Below are 19,197 nucleotides of genomic sequence, written 5' to 3'. Positions count from 1 at the left end.
TGGGATCCCTCACAGGTGGAGGCGCTGCACCGTATTGTATGTAAGTCACCCCAGGCTCTCCGTGGCGGAGGCTTAGGCCCCTGTGAGCCAACAGGTAAAGGAAGCACCAGTAGCATATTTACAGCCTACCCCCAGATCTCACTTGGGGGGGGGGAACAGGGCTACATATAGATGTAGTAAGACTTACTGTATCTTTGGAAGCGAGAGGCTGTGATAGTGGAGTGTAGCTGGAGCTCGCTGCTAAAAAAAGCAGTAAGCTGCCCGAGATGATTAACTGGGTTTGGGGGGGCGGGGGGTGTTTTGTTGGGGCGGAGGGGGTGGGTGAAGGGGGTAGTAGCCCCTGGGTGGCTGGTTAGGCTCCCAGGGGGTAGCAGCCAGTTACACGCTAAGATAATTAAGGGGTACCTGTCCATCGACCCTTTATTGGATGTTGGTGTTGCTGAAGATGAGGAAGATAGTCTTCATCCTGGCAAGGATAAGTAACATGTTTATTTACTGTAGGGTGTACTTTGATTTCTAATGTGGGTATCTATGCCTATGTTGAGTTTATAGGCAACCACAGTGACAATCATTTGATTAAATGGCAAGTTTTTTTTTTTATTATAATGTGTTTTATTTCAACATTTGTATTTTATGCTATTGTAATGTACAGTACTGTATATTTGATTGGACAAAAGCTCTATTAGCATATTTGGGTTAACAGTGCCCATTACTCTTTGTGGTGGTGCTGGAAGTTTATTGAGGGAGCAGCGGGTGAGTGAAGAGGGTAGTTGCCCTGATGCATGTGGTCGTTAGGCCTCCTGGGGGAGTAGTCAGAGGGATTAACCCCTTGATTACCTTAGTGGTGGCCACTAAGGTCATGAAGTGGGGTAATATGGGTCGGTTTAATGTTTAACTGCTTTTTTTTATGACTGGCGGCACGCTTTACAGAGATCTATATATCTGGAAGCTGGCAGTACCTGTAGCTGAAATTAATGAGGTTCACTTTGGGAGACCGAAGAAAAAACAGTAACAGCGGTCACAGCAACTCCAAACAGCCAACGCATTGAAAAAATAAAAAAAACTTTATTGTTTGCAAATAGTGAACATCAGCAGCAGGACAGAAGCTGCTCACACACCAGTGTCTTGGGCAGACAGACACGGAATCTGTGAGTACTGACCAGCTGCATTGCCACATCGTTGGACACAGGGTGGAGGTGAGGCTGACGGATACCGGACACAGTGACTTACCTTGAGGCACCTCCCTGGAGGTGCCTTTCTGTACTTCTACCGGAGTATACCTCCTAGCCCACCACCCCGTTTTAGTCCGGATGAGCTTTCATATTATTATCTTTAAAATAAGTGGTGTCTCTCTCCATGACCAATGGACTGGTATTAATCACAGCCTGGGTTGTTAGCCTCGGTACTCCTAGGGGGTAATCCCCAGTATTTCTCCACTTTGGGAGACCCCCTGCTTCAATACAGTATAGAAAAAATAATATTGGATTTCTGTAAGAGCTGCTCAGGGAGACATGGGGGCCTATTCTAGTAGCTTCGATAACTAACTCAACAAGCTTTTTGAGCACTTTTTGAATGATTTGGAAAGTTTGTTATTCAGAATGCTCCGATGACCTGTAAACTCATTCAGGAAGTGCATTTACCCGAGCGGGAGCTCCAAAAGCTTTTTTTTCTAACATCACTATTCTAGTAGTTCCAATGAGATAATCGGAGCTCTGAACTAGTGAGCTTATCACAGATCTCATTTTGCTACCCCAATGGTGGCGGGACGGGATTTGCGAGTAGGACTTAGAAATGTTATTTTATTTTTATTGCTTGAGTTTGAAGCCGGGAGTCTCCGGAGCTGATACAAATTAATATCAGATCTGTAGGCCCCCGGCTTCCATCCAATGCAATAAAAATACATTTAAAGGCAGCTTCATTATCTTAGCGACTAACTGCAGTGGAAACGAAGGGGTTAAATGCTAGTGCCCGTTTATTGTGGGTAGCGGGGGTGGGTGAAGGTTGTATTTGGCCCATGGTGGGGGTTTAAGCATTGTGGGAGGGTTGCGGGAGGAGTTAACCCCTTCATTACCTTGGTGGTTACTACCACTAAGGTAATAAAGGGGTTACCCCCTCCCGCTACCCACCCAGTAGGCATAAACACCCACCATATGCCAAATACCACCTTCACCCACCCCTGCTACCCACAATAAACATGCAAAAAAATACAAACATAATACTAAACAATACACCAATTGATTGATAGTTTGGTTACTTATGCCCTCAATGTGAGCAAAGATAACCCCAATGGCAATAAATGGGCACCCCTCTACCCCATTATCCCCCCCCAAACATACAATACAGCAATGGGCAAATTTACTATTATCCAGATCTGGAAACTACAGCAGCAATTGCCGGTTGTCGACAGCTTGACTTGAGAATTCTGCACTTAAACCCTTCCCACACCATGAGATTCCAGTGGCAGACTAATCGCTCATCATATTAACACAACGGGGGTCCCTGTGTTTGAATGGGACTTGCGCTGTGTGAATCCTATGGAGTTCCACCTGCCTGTAAGAGACGCATAGTAATAGATAGTATGAATCACTCTCCCTGTGTGCCTCTAATAGGCAAACGGGGGGCTTTTGTTTTATTCTAATGATACAGTACTGTCGAAGGGGGTCTATGGCGCTTAACCGCTTTGATTTCAGGTCCTGGGACCCCCTCGTTCCCGAGTAACAAGCCCTGTTATGGGGTGCCGGGATCCCAGCGGCCATGTTTAAATTGTCCTGCGTCACGGCCCACGTATTCAGAAAATGTAAACAAACTAGAGGGATACCGGCACCCCATAACAAGGCCTGTAACTAGGGAAGCAGGGGTCACCAGACCTGAAATCAATGTGGTTCATCTCCGGAGACCCCTTGCTATAATAATATGTTATGGAAATTAAAGCAGCTTCATTACCATAGCAGCTAACCACTAAGGCGATTAAGAGGTTAAGCCAGACTACCTGGTTTATTAATATATCACGTGGTACACTCACAATCCGATTAGTTTGAAGTACCATGTGATGTCAGCGATTTTTTTTAAACGGATGTGACATAATTCCTTTAAGATGATGTTACATCCTTTTAAAAGAATTGAAGCTGTCACATGGTACCGATGCAACGGCCGTTATTCGAACAAATCACAGAGCCGTTTTTGTGTGTGCTGCTGTACTCCACGCAGCATTAACACGGCCAATCGCCCCAGGCACACGTGTTTATCGCGGTTGCTTTGTGTGAATTTCATGGATTATGTTTCTTTGTGTGCAATGCAATGAATGAATTGTAATGTTCAGGTGTTTAAATACCAGAACACTAAAATGCCATTTTCTGCACTCGCCTTCACTCGCATCTAAAGGCGGTACGGTTGGAAGAAATCACGCGCCATGACGTGAGTATTCCGAGGTATACAACGCATGAAGTGTTCAAATAACAGCCGCTGCATCTGTACTTCAACCAATCGGATTGGGGATGTACCATGTAATGCTTGAAGGATGTGACGTTCTTCCCTTTAAGATGACGTCCCACCCTTAAAAAAAACAAGAACCCTGTCACATGGTACTTCAGCCAATCGTATTGGGGGAAAACCATCTGACACTCAAATGTGACGTCAAAGGACTTATATAAGGCATGTCCTGTCTCATTTGACTTTAAGAAGCCGACGAGACATCCGCCCCATTGGATTAAAATATACAGTACAGATGAAGATAAAGAAGAAAGAAGGACTTACCAGATGTTGAGGAGCATTGCGTCGAGGATGAAGATGTTTCTGGTGGACTTTGAATCAAATGGTGAAGACGTCAAAAGTAAGAAAAACTTTGATTGTTTTTTTTTCATTGTGTATTTTTTGGGGAGGTTGCTCATTGACTGCCAATGTGTTTATCTATGCCCCTTTAGGGCTATTGATAATACAGTGACAAGCATGCATTTTTTGGCAAATGCTTGTTTTTATTCTATTGTTATGTATTTGTGGTGCTTTTTTATTGTGTATTTTTGGTGCTTGTTTTTATAACTGTGAATTTTGTTGTTTTTTTTTAATTGTATATTTTTGGTGATTGTTTTGTTTAATTGTGTATTTTTGGTGATTGGTTTGTTTAATTGTGTTTTTTTGCTTATTGTTTTTTTTTTAATTGCTTTGAGTTTTGGTCCTTGTTTTTTTTTTAGGTTGCCCATTGACTACCATAGTGGCAAATCCTGTCCATATTATATGCATATGGTGTACCACTTTGTCAATCAATGGGTGGAAGGTGGGGGTAGTTGCCCTGGGGAGGGTAATTAGGCATCGCAGGTATGTAGCAGGGGAGGGGGGTTAACCCCTTAATTACTATAGTGGTTACTAACCACTAAGATGATTAAGGGGTTAGTGGCCAATAATTTGTTTTTTATTGTTATGTTGCTGTCATGCAGGACATGGATGCGGAGGACGGTGATGAGGATGGCCTTTATCCAGGCAGGGGTAACTACGACTTTAATTTATTTTATCCTGGCTGGATAATGTTTTCTTTTTAATGGGCAAATGAACTATTATCCAGATCTGGATGATAGTAATTTTGCCCTTTATTGTACTGTATGTGTTGAGGGGGGTTGTTGGTGATAGAAAAGGTGGTTAGTAGGGTTGTTGTATATAAATGTTTCTTGGGGGTAGAGGGATTGGGTGAAGGGGGTAGTTTCTCCAAGGGTGGGTGGTTAGGCCTCTCGGGTGGGTAGCAGGAGTTGTTAACCGATTCATTACCATCGCGGTTACCATGATAGTTCTATGGTAGTGAAGGGGTTAACTCCTCCTGCAACCTTCCTGACAGGCCTAACCACCCATCCTGGGGCAACTACCCCCTTCATCCACCTCATGTACCCCAAACATACCGGGTACTCAGGTTTAACCCCTTCATTGCCTTAGCGGCCAGCCGCTAAGGTAATGAAGCTGTTTTTATTTACATTTTAATACTAGTATGTGGGAGAATGGGGTCATGAGCTGAACCACATTGATTTCAGCCTCGAGACCCCCTGCTTCCCGAGTTACAGGCCCTGGTATGGGGTGCCGGAATCCACCTGCAATTTTGTAATCTCCTGTGTCACATGACTGGGACATTTAAACTCATAGTAGATATCGACCCCCATACCGGGGACTATAACTTGGGAAGCAGGGGGTCCCCGGACCTGAAACTAATGCGGTTCAGTTCCGGAGACCCCCTGCTCCTGTACACTAGTATGAAAATGTAAATAAAAGCAGTGCGATCGCGTGTGAGAGCTGTGCATGGAGATGAGGCTCTCTCTATGCAGCTCTTACAGACTGCGGCCAGATTGTATGGGGGAGAACTTTGAGAGAGCCTGAGATACCATCACTGCTTTCCCGATAGGTATTGGCATTTTCCTACTTCATGGTTTGAGACTTGTGGAAATGTTTTCAGATTCTTTCTGAATGCCGTGATAACACAAATCAAAAACCGTTTGTGCCATATCGTTTGAGATAGCAGCAAAGTTATCGAAGATACTAGAATAGGCCCTACAGAGAGAGACGGCTTCTCTGTTTTACTCCTCTGACAGCTATTACAGGCTCTCTAGCCCAGGACAATTAACACTGTTTTTTTCCTCCTAGGCCTCACAATTTACTGTTTTCAGGTGCCACACCCAGATTTCAGCCTGTTGGTCTATGGTCACGGATGCAGTAAATCTTACTAGATCTGTATTAAGCTGAGTACATGGGTAAAGCAGGTAAGGTGAATAATGTTGTTCTCATGGAATGCTGCCACTAGGTTGCTTGCGTGATCTCCTGCCACTAGCCCAACCACCAGGCTTTAAGGATCTTCTAATTAATACCCGGTATAGTGTAACATGCCTCAGCATGACTACTGCCACGACCACCATCTCCAAAACACCTTTACCATTTGGCTAAAGGCAGTACATCCAATGAGCATTAGTAACCATTTATTCCCCCCCGCCATGTTCACTTGTCTGTTTTGAGGTACACCCTCCTAATCTGTAAAGTATCAATAGCAAAGCCCACTAATGTAATAACCTCTTAATTCAGGTGTGAAAAGCTTTTTTTTTTTTTAAATAATCCATACTCTGTATTTTCCAGCACTGCTTTGCATATTTTAACAGCTCCTAAAAGCCCTTGTCCTATAAATGTGCACCCTATTTAAAGATTTGCTAACAGTGGGTTAATATATTGAATTATTAGAACAATTGTTTGTCAAATAATATGCCAGAATGCCCTTTCCCTTGCACCCGTGCTTCCCAGTGGCTGCTCCATCTAGAGCAACCCCACATCATCATCATCATCATCATCATCATCATCATCATCATCATCATCATCATCATCATCATCATCATCATCATCACTATTACTACCAAGTATATAAACATCATGATAAACTTTATCAACACCATCAGCAAAACCCTCTGAGTCACAAATGTGACTATTAGGAATTGAGCCATTCCATAACTGCATTACTACTTGTGCCCATCACACTTCTTTGTCATGTGCCTATAAGTGCAGATGTACCCAGAGTTGTGTCTGCTTTTTCCTGCCTCAAAATGGAATGGCACAAACAGGTGACTGAATTCTTGTTGTTAAAAACACACAAAAAAATTATTTCAGGGAAATTGTAGAAACATGATGAGACCGGCTGCTATGACTTTAAGACATAGCTGTACATGCTGCTGCTTCTGGTCAAGCACCTAGAAGAAGCTGCCCCCCTCCTCCACCTACTTGAGTTATATATTAAACCCCCACCAGTTCTACCACCCATAATAACATATTCTTTATCCTCATACTCTTCCACCTCAACAGTTATGTAACATTTGTGTAACATTGTATGATGCTGTTTCTGAGGCTGATAAGATTTTCTTGCGTCCCTCGCCTGTGCCACTTTTACTATCAGTACCAGATCCATGCACTCATGATGTTAATAATAATGGCATGGATAATGATGTAAATTTATTGTGCCACACAACGTTTAGACAATAGGTCTTTCTCAAGTGACTAGGCATACACCAAATGAGGATATACCCAGTATATATATCCTCTACAATAAACAAAACAACAGGTGAAAACAAGTAAAAAATAATATTTTATTTAAATCTACTCCTGAAGAGGCGTTTGGTCCTGACAGACCAGCCGATTACATCCAAGACTTAGAAAGACTTAAAAAGAAAGAAATAGAATTTTACTCCCATGGAACCACTTTAAGTGAATATTACAAACAATGACTCATCCCCAGAGGATTCAGGATCCGAAACCGTCCAACCATTGGCATAGATAGCCAGATATTCTGTGAGAACTGGTGCAAAATATTGAACAAAGCCTCCTTGGATTTAATGGTATTAGTTATAGAGGAAGTAGGGAAGCAATTATCCAATACCAGACATGAGATTTTAAAACTTGAGGTCACCATAGAACACACACATCAGAGTGACATTACTCTCAAGCTCTTGGATGAACTCAAAACTAAGCTACAAAAATTTAAGGAGGATTTAGTCCACTTTAAGAAACAGAAGTTTAAAAAGGTAGTAGGAGACTACAAAGAAAATAGTGTGTACTTATGGACTAAGCAAGATAAACGCACCAGATTCGCAAATACAGGAAAGGCTAAAAACACTCAAAAAAGTGGAGAAAATCTTTCCAGTGACCCAGAGGCCAGCTCATCAGCTGATGAGATACGGGGACAGACACCAGGAACCTCCAGCTCTTCTTTATTAGGAGGAGGAAGAGGGACGACAACAAAGGCAAAAGAAAAAAGACAAGGAGGGAGAGACACAAACCCGCGGACACCGCCCGTCTTGAGACCCCGGCAATAAGTAGTGTGCATAGTCTTGTTATTAATCTTTCTGATTACTCACTGTCCAAAACAGAATTAGAAGTTCTGTCTAGAGGTCCTTCTTTAGTACCCACCACTACAGCTAATAGATTTGACTTAGAGGTGGAACTTTTAAGATAGAAAGAAAATTAAACCTAAAATCTTTTTTCCTCAACAGGGTACCGATCGTGCAACAACAGCAGCCACCAACAGCCACTCAAAGTTTGACGAAAAAAGAACCGGTATGTAAACTAAAGTCTAGTTTTGTACCTCCTGTAAAGAATTCAGCAGTACAAGCATACATGAATTTGGTAAAACACGAGGTGAATACATATTTTAGAAAGAAACATCGTACACATTACAATCTTAACATTGGTCAAAAAAAGTGTTTGAAACAATTGGCTGATAATCCTAAAATAATCTTAAAAAGAGCAGACAAGGGAGGGGCACTAGTTCTTCAGAACTATGAACAATACAGGACAGAAGCCTATAGACAATTAGCAGATACTAACTGTTATGCAAAATTAACACATGATCCAACAAACTCATATCAAGAAGAAATAGAATGAATTTTACAATTGGGTTTGGGGAATACTGAAAAGGTGAAAGAATTCTTAACAATGGAGCACCCACGCCGCCCGGTTTTATATCTATTATCAAAGATACATAAGAGTCTACACAACCCCCCAGGCAGACCGATTATATCGGCTACTAACTCCATCAATCAACCATTGTCCATGTTTGTATATACATTCTTACAACCATTAGTGATAGAGGGAAGATCATACATTAGGGACACATTTGATTTTTTGAATAAAATCAGGTCCATTAAGCTTAATGATAGAGATATATTACTGGTGACCATGGATGTCACCAGTCTCTATACGATCATCCCTCACACAGAAGGCTTAAATGTGGTCAGAGAGAAATTAGAAACGAGTCACACAAAAGGTCCACCAACTGACTATATCATGCTCCTATTACATTTTATTTTACATAAAAATTATTTTAAGTTTGAGACAAATTTCTACTTGCAGACGACAGGTACCGCTATGGGGAGCAATGTAGCTCCATTTTATGCCAATCTATATATGTCCCATTTTGAGGAACAACACATCTATGGCACACAATTCTTTAGGAAGATGCTCTATTACTGTCGTTATATAGATGACCATTTTATTATTTGGGAGGGAACTGAAAACGAATTAATTGAGTTTTTTACATACTTGGCAGAATAACCTACGCCAGTTAAATTTACTAAAAATTGGAGTAAGTCACAGATATCATACCTAGATGTACTGATTACATATGATGGGCATGAGTTGCATACAGATCTATTCAGGAGACCTACAGATAGAAATTCCATATTACATGGTTCCAGCTTCCATCTAGACTCCCTAAAGAGAGTGTTACCCTATTCACAAAAAATAAGGACGGGGAAAATTGTTGACAGGCCTCTGCACTTAGCTAGAACCATAAAAGAAATAAAAACAAGGTTCACAGACCGGGGACATAAAGCTTCTATAGTGGAAAAATCTTTGAGAAAGGAACCACTAGAGGAGAATAGACCAGTGAATAGTGAAGAAAAAATGACCTTTGTCAGCAAATATACCACTGCAAGTAGATTTGTTAAACAAACCATACAAAAACATTGGAAGATTCTTCAAACAGATCTTACATTAGGCCAAATTTGTAAGGAAACACCTAGATTTGCCTATCAAAGAGGAGAAAACATCAAGGATATTCTGATAAAAGCAGATAAAAAGGAACATTATGTAGGTTCACACTTCCTTAGTGATCCAAAACCAGGCTGCTATAAGTGTTTTAATTGTTCGGTATGCAATAGTTTAATGACAGGCGATGTATTTTGTCACCCAAGAAGTGGTGCAAAATTTAAAATTAACAAACGCATTACCTGCACTACCACACAAGTTGTATACATCATTAAATGCCCCTGTGGTCTTTTATATGTGGATAAAACAAACAGGAGTCTAAAGACCAGATTTATTGAACATAAAAGCAGGATCAACAATAAATCAGAAAATACTGTTTTTATTGACCACTGTACAGACCACAAACATCCAGTCTCATCCCTTCGTTTAATGGGCATAGAGCATGTAAAAAGAAAAGCAACAGGCATTGATATTAATACGCTTTTATTACAACGAGAGACATACTGGACATACAATTTAGATACAGTTTACCCTAAAGGGTTAAATGATTACATATCATTTAACTGTTTTCTTAATAGGAGATAGAAGTGTTTTCAGGTTGCATGGCTGCTGTTGGTGTTATTGTCTTATATGTGAGAAAGCTTCAGAACAGACTGATAAGCATTCCAAAGTTTTTAATACATGTTTTTATTGCACTTTCTACTTTTTTACACTGGTTCACATTATTAAATGTCACCCCTGATCACATAAAAACTTTTTCTATGCATATCAAGGACTTATATTCCACACTGAGAGACATGGAAGAATAGCCAACATACACAGGAGGAGAGCTGAAGACCAGAATGACGACAAAGAAACCATGGCGAAGGAGGATGCAGGTGGATAACCCAACCGGCGACGCAGAGAGAGGGAAGGCCTACAACTCACAAGATGTGTGAGCAGCCCCCGAAGTATCGCGAGGACAAGAGAACCAATCCAGATGCAGTGGCAGATGTCAGACCTGGCCGGCATATAGAAGAAGATGGCGCTGGAACGCAAGCACTGACGGCGCATGCTCAGAAGAGAGGATGATGTCTTTGGAACGCAAAAAACGGAAGAAGACCAAGAAACCGGAAGAAGACTCTCACGAACTATTGTGGCACAGAATGATGATAGGACTGATCAGGGGAGACGGATTGGGGACGGCTGGGGTGATTTTTTTTACTTGTTTTCACCTGTTGTTTTGTTTATGGTTGAGGATATATATACTGGGTATATCCTCATTTGGTGTATGCCTAGTCACTTGAGAAAGACCTATTGGTCGAAACGTTGTGTGGCACAATAAATTTACTTTATTTAGAAAACCGTGGAGCGCTGGATCCTTCTTTCCGGAGTACATTTTGGAAATTGCCTGGCAGGTACTTCCTTGAACCAACAGCACCGGTAAACTGTATGTCTAATTTATCTATTTTGTGGAGTGCAGCCTAACCCCTCTTTACATGGATAATGATGTGGCATTGGCCGATTTTGCCTAATAACAGTGTGTACTGTTTCTGAAGCTGACAAAGTAGCCTTGAGCCCACTCGGTAAGGGTGCAGAACTAGCACTAGTCTCCCCTTCCCCACCTTGATGACCATCAGCAGCACCGCCACCACACCAGTGCCCTCTTTTCCCAATATTAGACATCATCATTGTTTTATAATAATTTACTGAGTGTGATTGATCATTCAGTAGATCACAGTCTATTGTGTGTATGCACCCCCTCTCCCACACTGAGCTCCCTGCCAAATGCAGAAGGACATGGTGTGTGAGACCTATTTATAGTCTCAAGACTAAGTGAAATGTAAAATTGCAATGCACATTGGCTAAACGCCTATTGATTTAATGCCTAGCGAATCACTTGTGACTCACCCACGGCTTTCTTCGCCAATTAAAAATGGCTAATTTTGCATTGTTCATGACCTTGTGAAAAACAAATTTCACACATCTAGAAGCAGCCATTACTGCATACAACAGCTTTATTATTGGCTGCTGGAAATATTCCCCATTACTAGGGTGTGCTAATGTCCTTTATCCTGTCAAATCTCAGGAAGATAAATTGGGCTACATATGTATACAGTAGATGTACTGACTTTGAGACTTACTGTCCCCAGAGCCACCGCTGAAAAAGCTTAAAGCTGTGGCTCCTAAAATAGTTCTGTTATGGTCACACTGTTGGGACCATGCTTCCGGATCCCATCCACCGCAGTGAAAATCCTCTGGCACTGGGGCATCTTTGCAGTCTCATGGATTGCCCTAGTGCCTGAAAATAGTAAGTCTTGCTACATCTGTATAATGGCTGCTAGGACGATTATGGCATATGCTATACATTTGAGTGAGCTGTGATTGGTTGGTTGTAATAAACTGTTTATCTTTAGGGTTGCTGGAGCTCTGAGAACCAAAGTTCAGCTTCAAAGAACCCCCCAGATAAAAAATGCTGGTTTAAAAAAAAATGATACACATAGATGTCTTCTTTCAGAAAGGACCATTCTCTATTACATTTAAATACCTGTGTACCCTGGCCTCTACTATATCTCGAATATAAGGCAAGCAATTTGATAATATGAGAGAAAATAGTGTTCCTTTATACTTACGCTGACAAACAGGTGGTTTGCCTGCATTACTCCATGATCCATCTTCTTGACATACTGCTGTTGAATGTTGACTAGATTGTAATCTGTAGCCCTCATTACATTCATATATCACTTTACTTCCTAAAGTGAACTCATTTCCAGAAACTGAACCATTTCCAGGCGACTGGGTAATCCCGCAGGATACAGCTGAAAACATAAATAATAATTTATAGTTTTACACATCATTTTTTATGAAAAATATGCAGAAATGTAAATATTATTAGATCCCTGGCAGGGATGTAATGTATTTGCTGATCCAATCAGCAGCATAATGTTATTCAATTTTTAGACAATTAGATTTAAAATTCAGTTCATTGGTGCAATGCAGAATTATGGAAGAAATTGCAAACTACATGTTCAATCCCAAACACTGTCAATTATATGTTTAATAGGTTAATGGACAGACATTTTAACCTGTCTTTTTATTTGCTGCTTTTAATAATCTAAAAAAATCTAAAGGGTTACTAAAATGATATACTAAATACCATTTGTGTTAAAGTATCAAGTTACTATTCATTTACTGTAAAACTTCCCCTTTAATAATCATTCTGTAAAATCCTGCTAAAGTTCTGGGAGAAAGGATCATTCGTCAATATTTATCTGACGTTGTTTGCATTCAACTTTCCCAAATATGCATGTACTGAAATAAAATGCATCAAGCAAGATATATTAGCAAGGCAATATTTTATAATCAAATATTATACCTAGCCATAAAAAAATAAATTTTCTGGTTAGTAATAACAATATACCATTTTGTATTTTGTCTATTGTTTGTACAGATTCCCAAACATTTAAAACGACATCATTTTCCCCATTGTGTACATACAGTACAGTAGTAACATAGCAGATGAGGATAAAAAAGACATATATCCATCAACCTATTCTAAATTTAGATGACATAAAGTTATCCTATGTATTTACAGTATTTTGATCCAGAGGGTGGCAAACAAATAAAACTCAGTCAAACATCATCCAATGCTCTCTCATAAGGGAAACTTGAAATTCCTTCCTAACTAATGGCATTCAGATTTCTCCCTCGATCAACATTCTTCCCATGTTTTACTTATTTCGTATAACCCTGTATACCTTTTCTTTCTATAAAGATGTACAACCTTTTATAGAAGATATCTATTGTATCTGCCATTACAGTCTCCATGGGTAATGAATTCCACATTTTAACTGCCCTTACTGTAAAGAACACTTTCCTTTGTTGCTGATGAAATCAACTTTCCTCCAACCTTAAGATATGACCCTGTGTCCGTTTGTTCTGCCTTTTGGATGAATAGTTCTTTTTAAAAGCTGCTTGTATTTCCGCCCCCACCCCCAAAAAAAAATTGTATATAGTTATCATATCCTCCCTTATGCCTACTTCCCTTCCATTAATTCCCCATTTAACGCAAGATAAGATCTTATTTGTCTTTGCAGCTACTGCATGACATTGGGCACTATTGCTAACCCTGCTGTCTACAAGCACTCCTAAATCCTTCTCAATCAAGAATTTACCTAATTTCCCCCTTTTAATTTGTAAGTTGCCTGTTTATTCTTGTTTCCCAAATGCATAATCTTACATTTATCTATATTAAACCCCATCTGCCCTTTACCAGCCAGGTTTTCCAGTCTCTCCAAGTCCTTCTGGAGAGAAATTACATCCTGCTCTAATTTTACTACATTACACAATTTAGTGTCATCAGCACAGATCGAGAATGCCAACATCAATATAATGAAGAAACAAGTTAAAAAGCAGTGGCCCAGTACCAATCCTTGAGGTACTCCACTCACTTTATTCCAACATCAAAAAAGTTTCCATTCACGACAACACTTTGTTGTCTATCCATCAACCAGTTTTCAATTCACTTCCAAAATATTTTTACAGAGTCCAATTTCCATTATTTTGTAAACTAACCTCGTGTGGCACTGTTTCAAAAGCCTTTGAAAACTCAAAGTAGACTACATCAACTGCATTACCCTGGTCTAAATTCCTACTTACCACCTCAAAGAAACTAATTATGTTAGTTTGGCTAGACCTATTCTTCATAAATGCATGCTAACTATTACTAATACTTTTGTTATCCTTTAGGTATTCCTGAATATTATCCTGTACTAAGCCTTAAAATATCTTCTCACTATTGATGTCAGGCTTTCAAGTCTGGAATTCCCTGTTTGTGATCTAGCTCCCTTTTCAAATATATATATTGTCTGGATTTCGAATTCAGGTTGTCCTTGGCCGTGACTGGTTTGGGTCTATGGGTCTTAGCAGGGAACCGTTTGCTCTGGACGAATGGTTTGAGCAAGGAAACGTGGAATACGTTTGGAATCCTCATGGAAGACGGAAGTTGCAGATGAAATGCCACAGGATTGATTTGTTCCTGGATCAGAAAAGGCCCTAAGAATCGAGGTGATAATTTCAGGGTCGGAGACTTCAACTTGATATTCTTAGACGAAAGCCAAACTCGGTCCCCTAGCTTGTAATTAGGGGCCTGTTGATGACGTGGTCTGCCTGAGACTTGAATTTCTGAGCGGCGCTAAGAAGCGCGGACTGAATCTTGATCCATGACTTCTGAAGAGTAGTTACCCGTTCATCAGCCGCTGGCACTCCTATCAGAATGTTTGAGATTGGCAGTCGACTTGGGTGGAAACCATAATTCACGAAGAACGGGGTTTCGTGCGTGGATTCATTACGAAGTGAATTGGTTGCAAATTCTGCCCAAGGTAGCAGGTCAACCCAATTATCCTGGGAATCGGAAATAAAACACCGCAGGTATTGTTCCAGCGTTTGATTTAGTCTTTCTGTTTGCCCATTAGTCTGGGGGTGATAGCCTGACGAGAAGGATAGCGCCATGCCAAGCCTCTTGGAGAAAGCCCGCCAAAATTTCGATATAAATTGCGTGCCTCGGTCCGAGACTATGGATGTAGGTATCCCATGGATGCGAAACACCTCCTTGGTGAAGATATCAGCTAGGATGGGCGAGGAGGGAAGTGCTTTGAGTGGAACAAAGTGGGCCTGTTTTGAAAAACGGTCAACGATGACCAAAATGGTATTCATCCCTCTGGAAGGGGGTAGATCCACAATGAAATCAATTGAAATATGTGACCATGGACGTTCAGGTACTGGCAAGGGCATGAGAAAGCCTGAGGGTCTTTGATGAAGAGTCTTGTTTTGTGCGCATACTGGACAAGCACTAGTAAATTCATGAACCATCTTTGCCATATTAGGCCACCAAAAAGTACGCTTGATAAGATCCAAAGTTCTTTTGAAGCCGGGATGGCCGGCTGAACAGACAGAGTGACCCCATTCTAATATCTTTTGATGAAACCTGGGTGCGGCATAAAGAGTTCCTTCCGGTACCTCTAGACCACCGGAATTTGTGTTTGAGCTTCAACAATCTTTTCGAGAATGTCAAATGAGTTAGCGGAAATTATAAACTTAGAGGGTACGATAGTTTCAGGGGTTTCTTCGGATCTTTCCTCCGGAGAAAATTGTCGGGACAAGGCATCAGCTTTTGTGTTCTTAGAACCAGGAATATAAGACAGAGTATAATTAAATCTTGAGAAAAATAGTGCCCAGCGAGCTTGACGAGACCCCAGACGACGTGCATTTTCGATATACAGAAGATTTTTATGGTCGGTCAATATAGAAATAGGTTCATGGGAACCTTCCAGGAGATGTCGCCATTCCTGTAAGGCCATCTTGATAGCCAAGAGCTCTCTATTGCCAACATCATAGTTCTTTTCAGCGGGCGAAAACTTCTTTGAAAAACAACCGCATGGATGAAGCTTATCTTGAGGGAAGAATCTCTGGGACAGGATGGCGCCAGCACCACAATCAGACGCATCAACTTCTAAAGTAAAAGGAAGACTAACATCGGGATGTCGCAGGATGGGTGCCGAGACGAAAGCTTGTTTCAGGGTTTCGAAGGACGAGACGGCCTGCGGAGGCCATACAGACGGGTCAGCTCCCTTCTTGGTAAGGGCCGTAATGGGAGCCACAGTGGTGGAAAAATGTCGGATGAATTTCCTATAGTAATTGGAGAAGCCCAAAAAATGCTGGATGGCTTTGAGAGAGTTGGGCTGAGGCCAATCCAAAACAGCCTTAAGTTTTTCAGGGTCCATTGAAAATCCTTTATCTGAAATTATATAGCCTAAGAAGGCAGTAGAGGTTTGATGAAAAAGACATTTCTCGAGCTTAGCGTAGAGATTATTATTGACACGAAGGCGAGCGAGAACGAGCCTGGTATGCTGGACATGATCTTGAAGATTTTTAGAAAAAATTAGGATATCGTCCAGATAGACGATTACGAAAGAGTTGAAAACATCACGGAAGACATCATTCATGAAATCCTGAAAAACAGCAGCAGCATTGCATAAGCCGAAGGCCATTACAAGATACTCGTAGTGGCCGCTCCTGGTATTGAAGGCAGTCTTCCATTTATCGCCTTCTCGGATGCGAACAAGATTGTAAGCTCCTCAGAGGTCTAGCTTGGAAATTTTTTTTGCCCCTTGAAGCCTATCAAAAAGTTCGGAGATCAGCGGAAGGGGGTATCGATTCTTGACTGTGATGAGATTGAGACCTCGGTAATCAATGCATGGTCTCAGGGATCCATCTTTCTTTTTGACAAAAAAGAAACCGGCACCAGCGGGGGACGAAGAATTACGAATGAATCCTTTTTCAAGGTTTTCTTTGATGTATGCTGCCATGGCTTCAGTTTCAGGGAGAGACAAGGGGTAGGACTTACATTTCGGAAAAACAGCGCCGGGAACCAGATTAATGGGGCAATCATAAGGTCTGTGAGGTGGTAGAACCTCCGATTGTGTCTTGCTAAACACGTCGATGAAATCCGCATATGCTTCAGGAAGAGCGGAATCATTAGCCGGGGGCGTTTCCACTCCCGCGAGGACTGTGGTAGGAGAAATGACCGGCAATGGTGAGGCGTCTGACTCTGGCTCCCACTGAATTGTCTTGCCATCCCTCCAATCAATGCGTGGGTTGTGCTGCTGTAGCCAGGGTAATCCTAGGATAACTGGAATGGCAGGAGAGTGCATCACGTCAAAGGAAATGATTTTGGTATGAGTACCGGCAGAAAGGGTGAGAGGAAGAGTCTCTAACGTGATGAAGGCAGGTTGCAAAGGACGACCATCAATAGCCTCGAGGCCAATCGGCGATTTCTTAGCGATGAGCAGAATCTTGTTAAGAGTAGCAAAATCTTGATCCACAAAGTTACCACCGGATCCTGAATCAAGAAAAGCGGCTGTGGTTACGCGAAAATTCGGACCTTCAAGCGAGACTGGAAGCATAATTCTCTTAGGGAGTTCCTCTTCAGAGATGGGGTGAGAAGATATTGACCCCAAAATGAGTCCCTCTTGCCCCATTGGTCGTGTTTGTTCTTTGGGCCTTAAAGGACAAAAACGTACCGTATGTTCAGGAGATCCACAGTAGTAGCAAAGGCCCTCATTCCGGCGACGAGCCCTTTCGGCAGTCCGGTCAGGGGTTCTATCGGTAGTCCTGTCGGTATTATGGAACACTTGACTGGCAATCTGCATGGGTTCCACAGTGTCTAGAACAGGACGAATAGCTGGGAAGGATCTGGGAAGAATAGGGTCAGAAGAGAAAATTCTGGGACGCTGGCGTTCATGACGGCGCTGTTGAAGGCGCTGATCCACTCGTATGCATAGTGTAATCAATTCCTCTAATCCCTGGGGCCTGGGCTGAACTGCAAGTTCATCCTTTACAGAGTCGGACAAACCTTGCCAAAACACAGCAATAAGGGCTTCTTGGTTTCAATGCATCTCCGCCGCGACAGTCCGGAATTCCAATATATTTGGCTACGGACCTACAACCTTGAGACAATTGAACAAGAGAAGCAGCAGCAGTATCTCTGCGGGCGGGAATATCAAATACCTGCTGGAATTATTGGCAGAAGAGCTGGTAATCCTGGGTGGTTTCCGCACGCAACTCCCAGATGGGAGAGGCCCACGCCAAGGCGTCCCCTGTTAAAAGACAGTAAACATAGGCTTCCTTGGTGCATCCGGTGGGGAACAGGCTGGGAGAAATCTCAAATTGTATTTCACATTGGTTCAAAAACCCACGACAGGCTAGAGGGTCACCCGTATATGCTTTAGGCGTAGGAATCCTGAGTTCTGATGGCCGGTCGCCACCCTGTGCGGCTGGGGCCGGAAAAGGCTGTAGTGAAAGCTAGGAAAGCTGTTGTACCAGGCTTGTGATCTGAGTTCCCAAAGTATCAATGCAAATCGCAAGTTCCCTGATTAGTTGGCCCACCTCAGTCAGGTCTGTTTCTGTTGGGCTCTGCATAATGTCACGCTGTGCAGGCCGCAGACCAGGCCAGTCCCTGTACTGAGGTGGGATGTTAAATATACACACCGACAGCAGAGGGAGCGGGTCCGGGATGTGGTTGTAGCGTGGCCAGGCCTGGGTTAAGATTTAGAATAGTCGTTGTACTTGCCGAGTTCAGGAGTATAGAGAGTTCCGTAGTTAAATCCGTTTCCGTGTCCAAGGGTCTGAGAGGTAAGAATCGTGATGGGTAAGCCGAAGTCGGGAGCCAGAGGGGTAAGTCAGACAAGCCGGTTCAAATATGTAGGAGTAAAGACAAACAGGAGCACGACACAGTTTCCAGGCTACACAGGAAGCAAGGAGCTATGCAGAGCAAGGAAGTGAAGTCAAAGCAGGATATTTAAAGCGACAGTGACCAATCCGGACGAGGGGCATGGCAGAGGCGTGTCGAGGAGCTGCTCGTGAGTGGCTGAGAGACCGGGAAATAGTAGAGCCCAGCTGAGAGTCTGTAACACCAGTGCCAGAATCCAAGATGGCGACGGCAGAGTTCAAGGTATGTACTGGGCGGCGGCATGGGTAGCGATGGGGGCAGGGTCAGCAGCCGCTGCAGTACTGGTACTGGGTAAGGAGGGGTCACGCTGCAAGGGAAGTGGCCCCCGATTCCTTACACTATGCAAATGGAGCTGTTGAAAACAACTAAAGTTCAAATTACAAAAATATTAAAGAAAAGTAGCAATACATATCCTCAGCTCTCATAGATACTATGGA

General features: G+C 42.2%; 1 protein-coding gene across 1 annotated transcript in view; it reads right to left on the bottom strand.

The window, feature by feature from the left end:
• CSMD1 (CUB and Sushi multiple domains 1) overlaps window positions 1–19,197 on the bottom strand; it is a 2,556,145-nt gene that overhangs the window by 184,123 nt on the left and 2,352,825 nt on the right. Inside the window, exon 50 of the mRNA XM_075598211.1 lies at window positions 12,105–12,290. Coding sequence (XP_075454326.1) covers window positions 12,105–12,290 — 186 coding nt within the window. The remainder of the gene's footprint in view (window positions 1–12,104; window positions 12,291–19,197) is intronic.

The sequence above is a fragment of the Ascaphus truei genome, chromosome 4 (genome assembly GCF_040206685.1).
Source record: "Ascaphus truei isolate aAscTru1 chromosome 4, aAscTru1.hap1, whole genome shotgun sequence".
NCBI lineage: Eukaryota > Metazoa > Chordata > Amphibia > Anura > Ascaphidae > Ascaphus > Ascaphus truei.
Note: the sequence above shows the minus strand (reverse complement) of the source record. Positions and strands in the feature narration are given on the sequence as shown.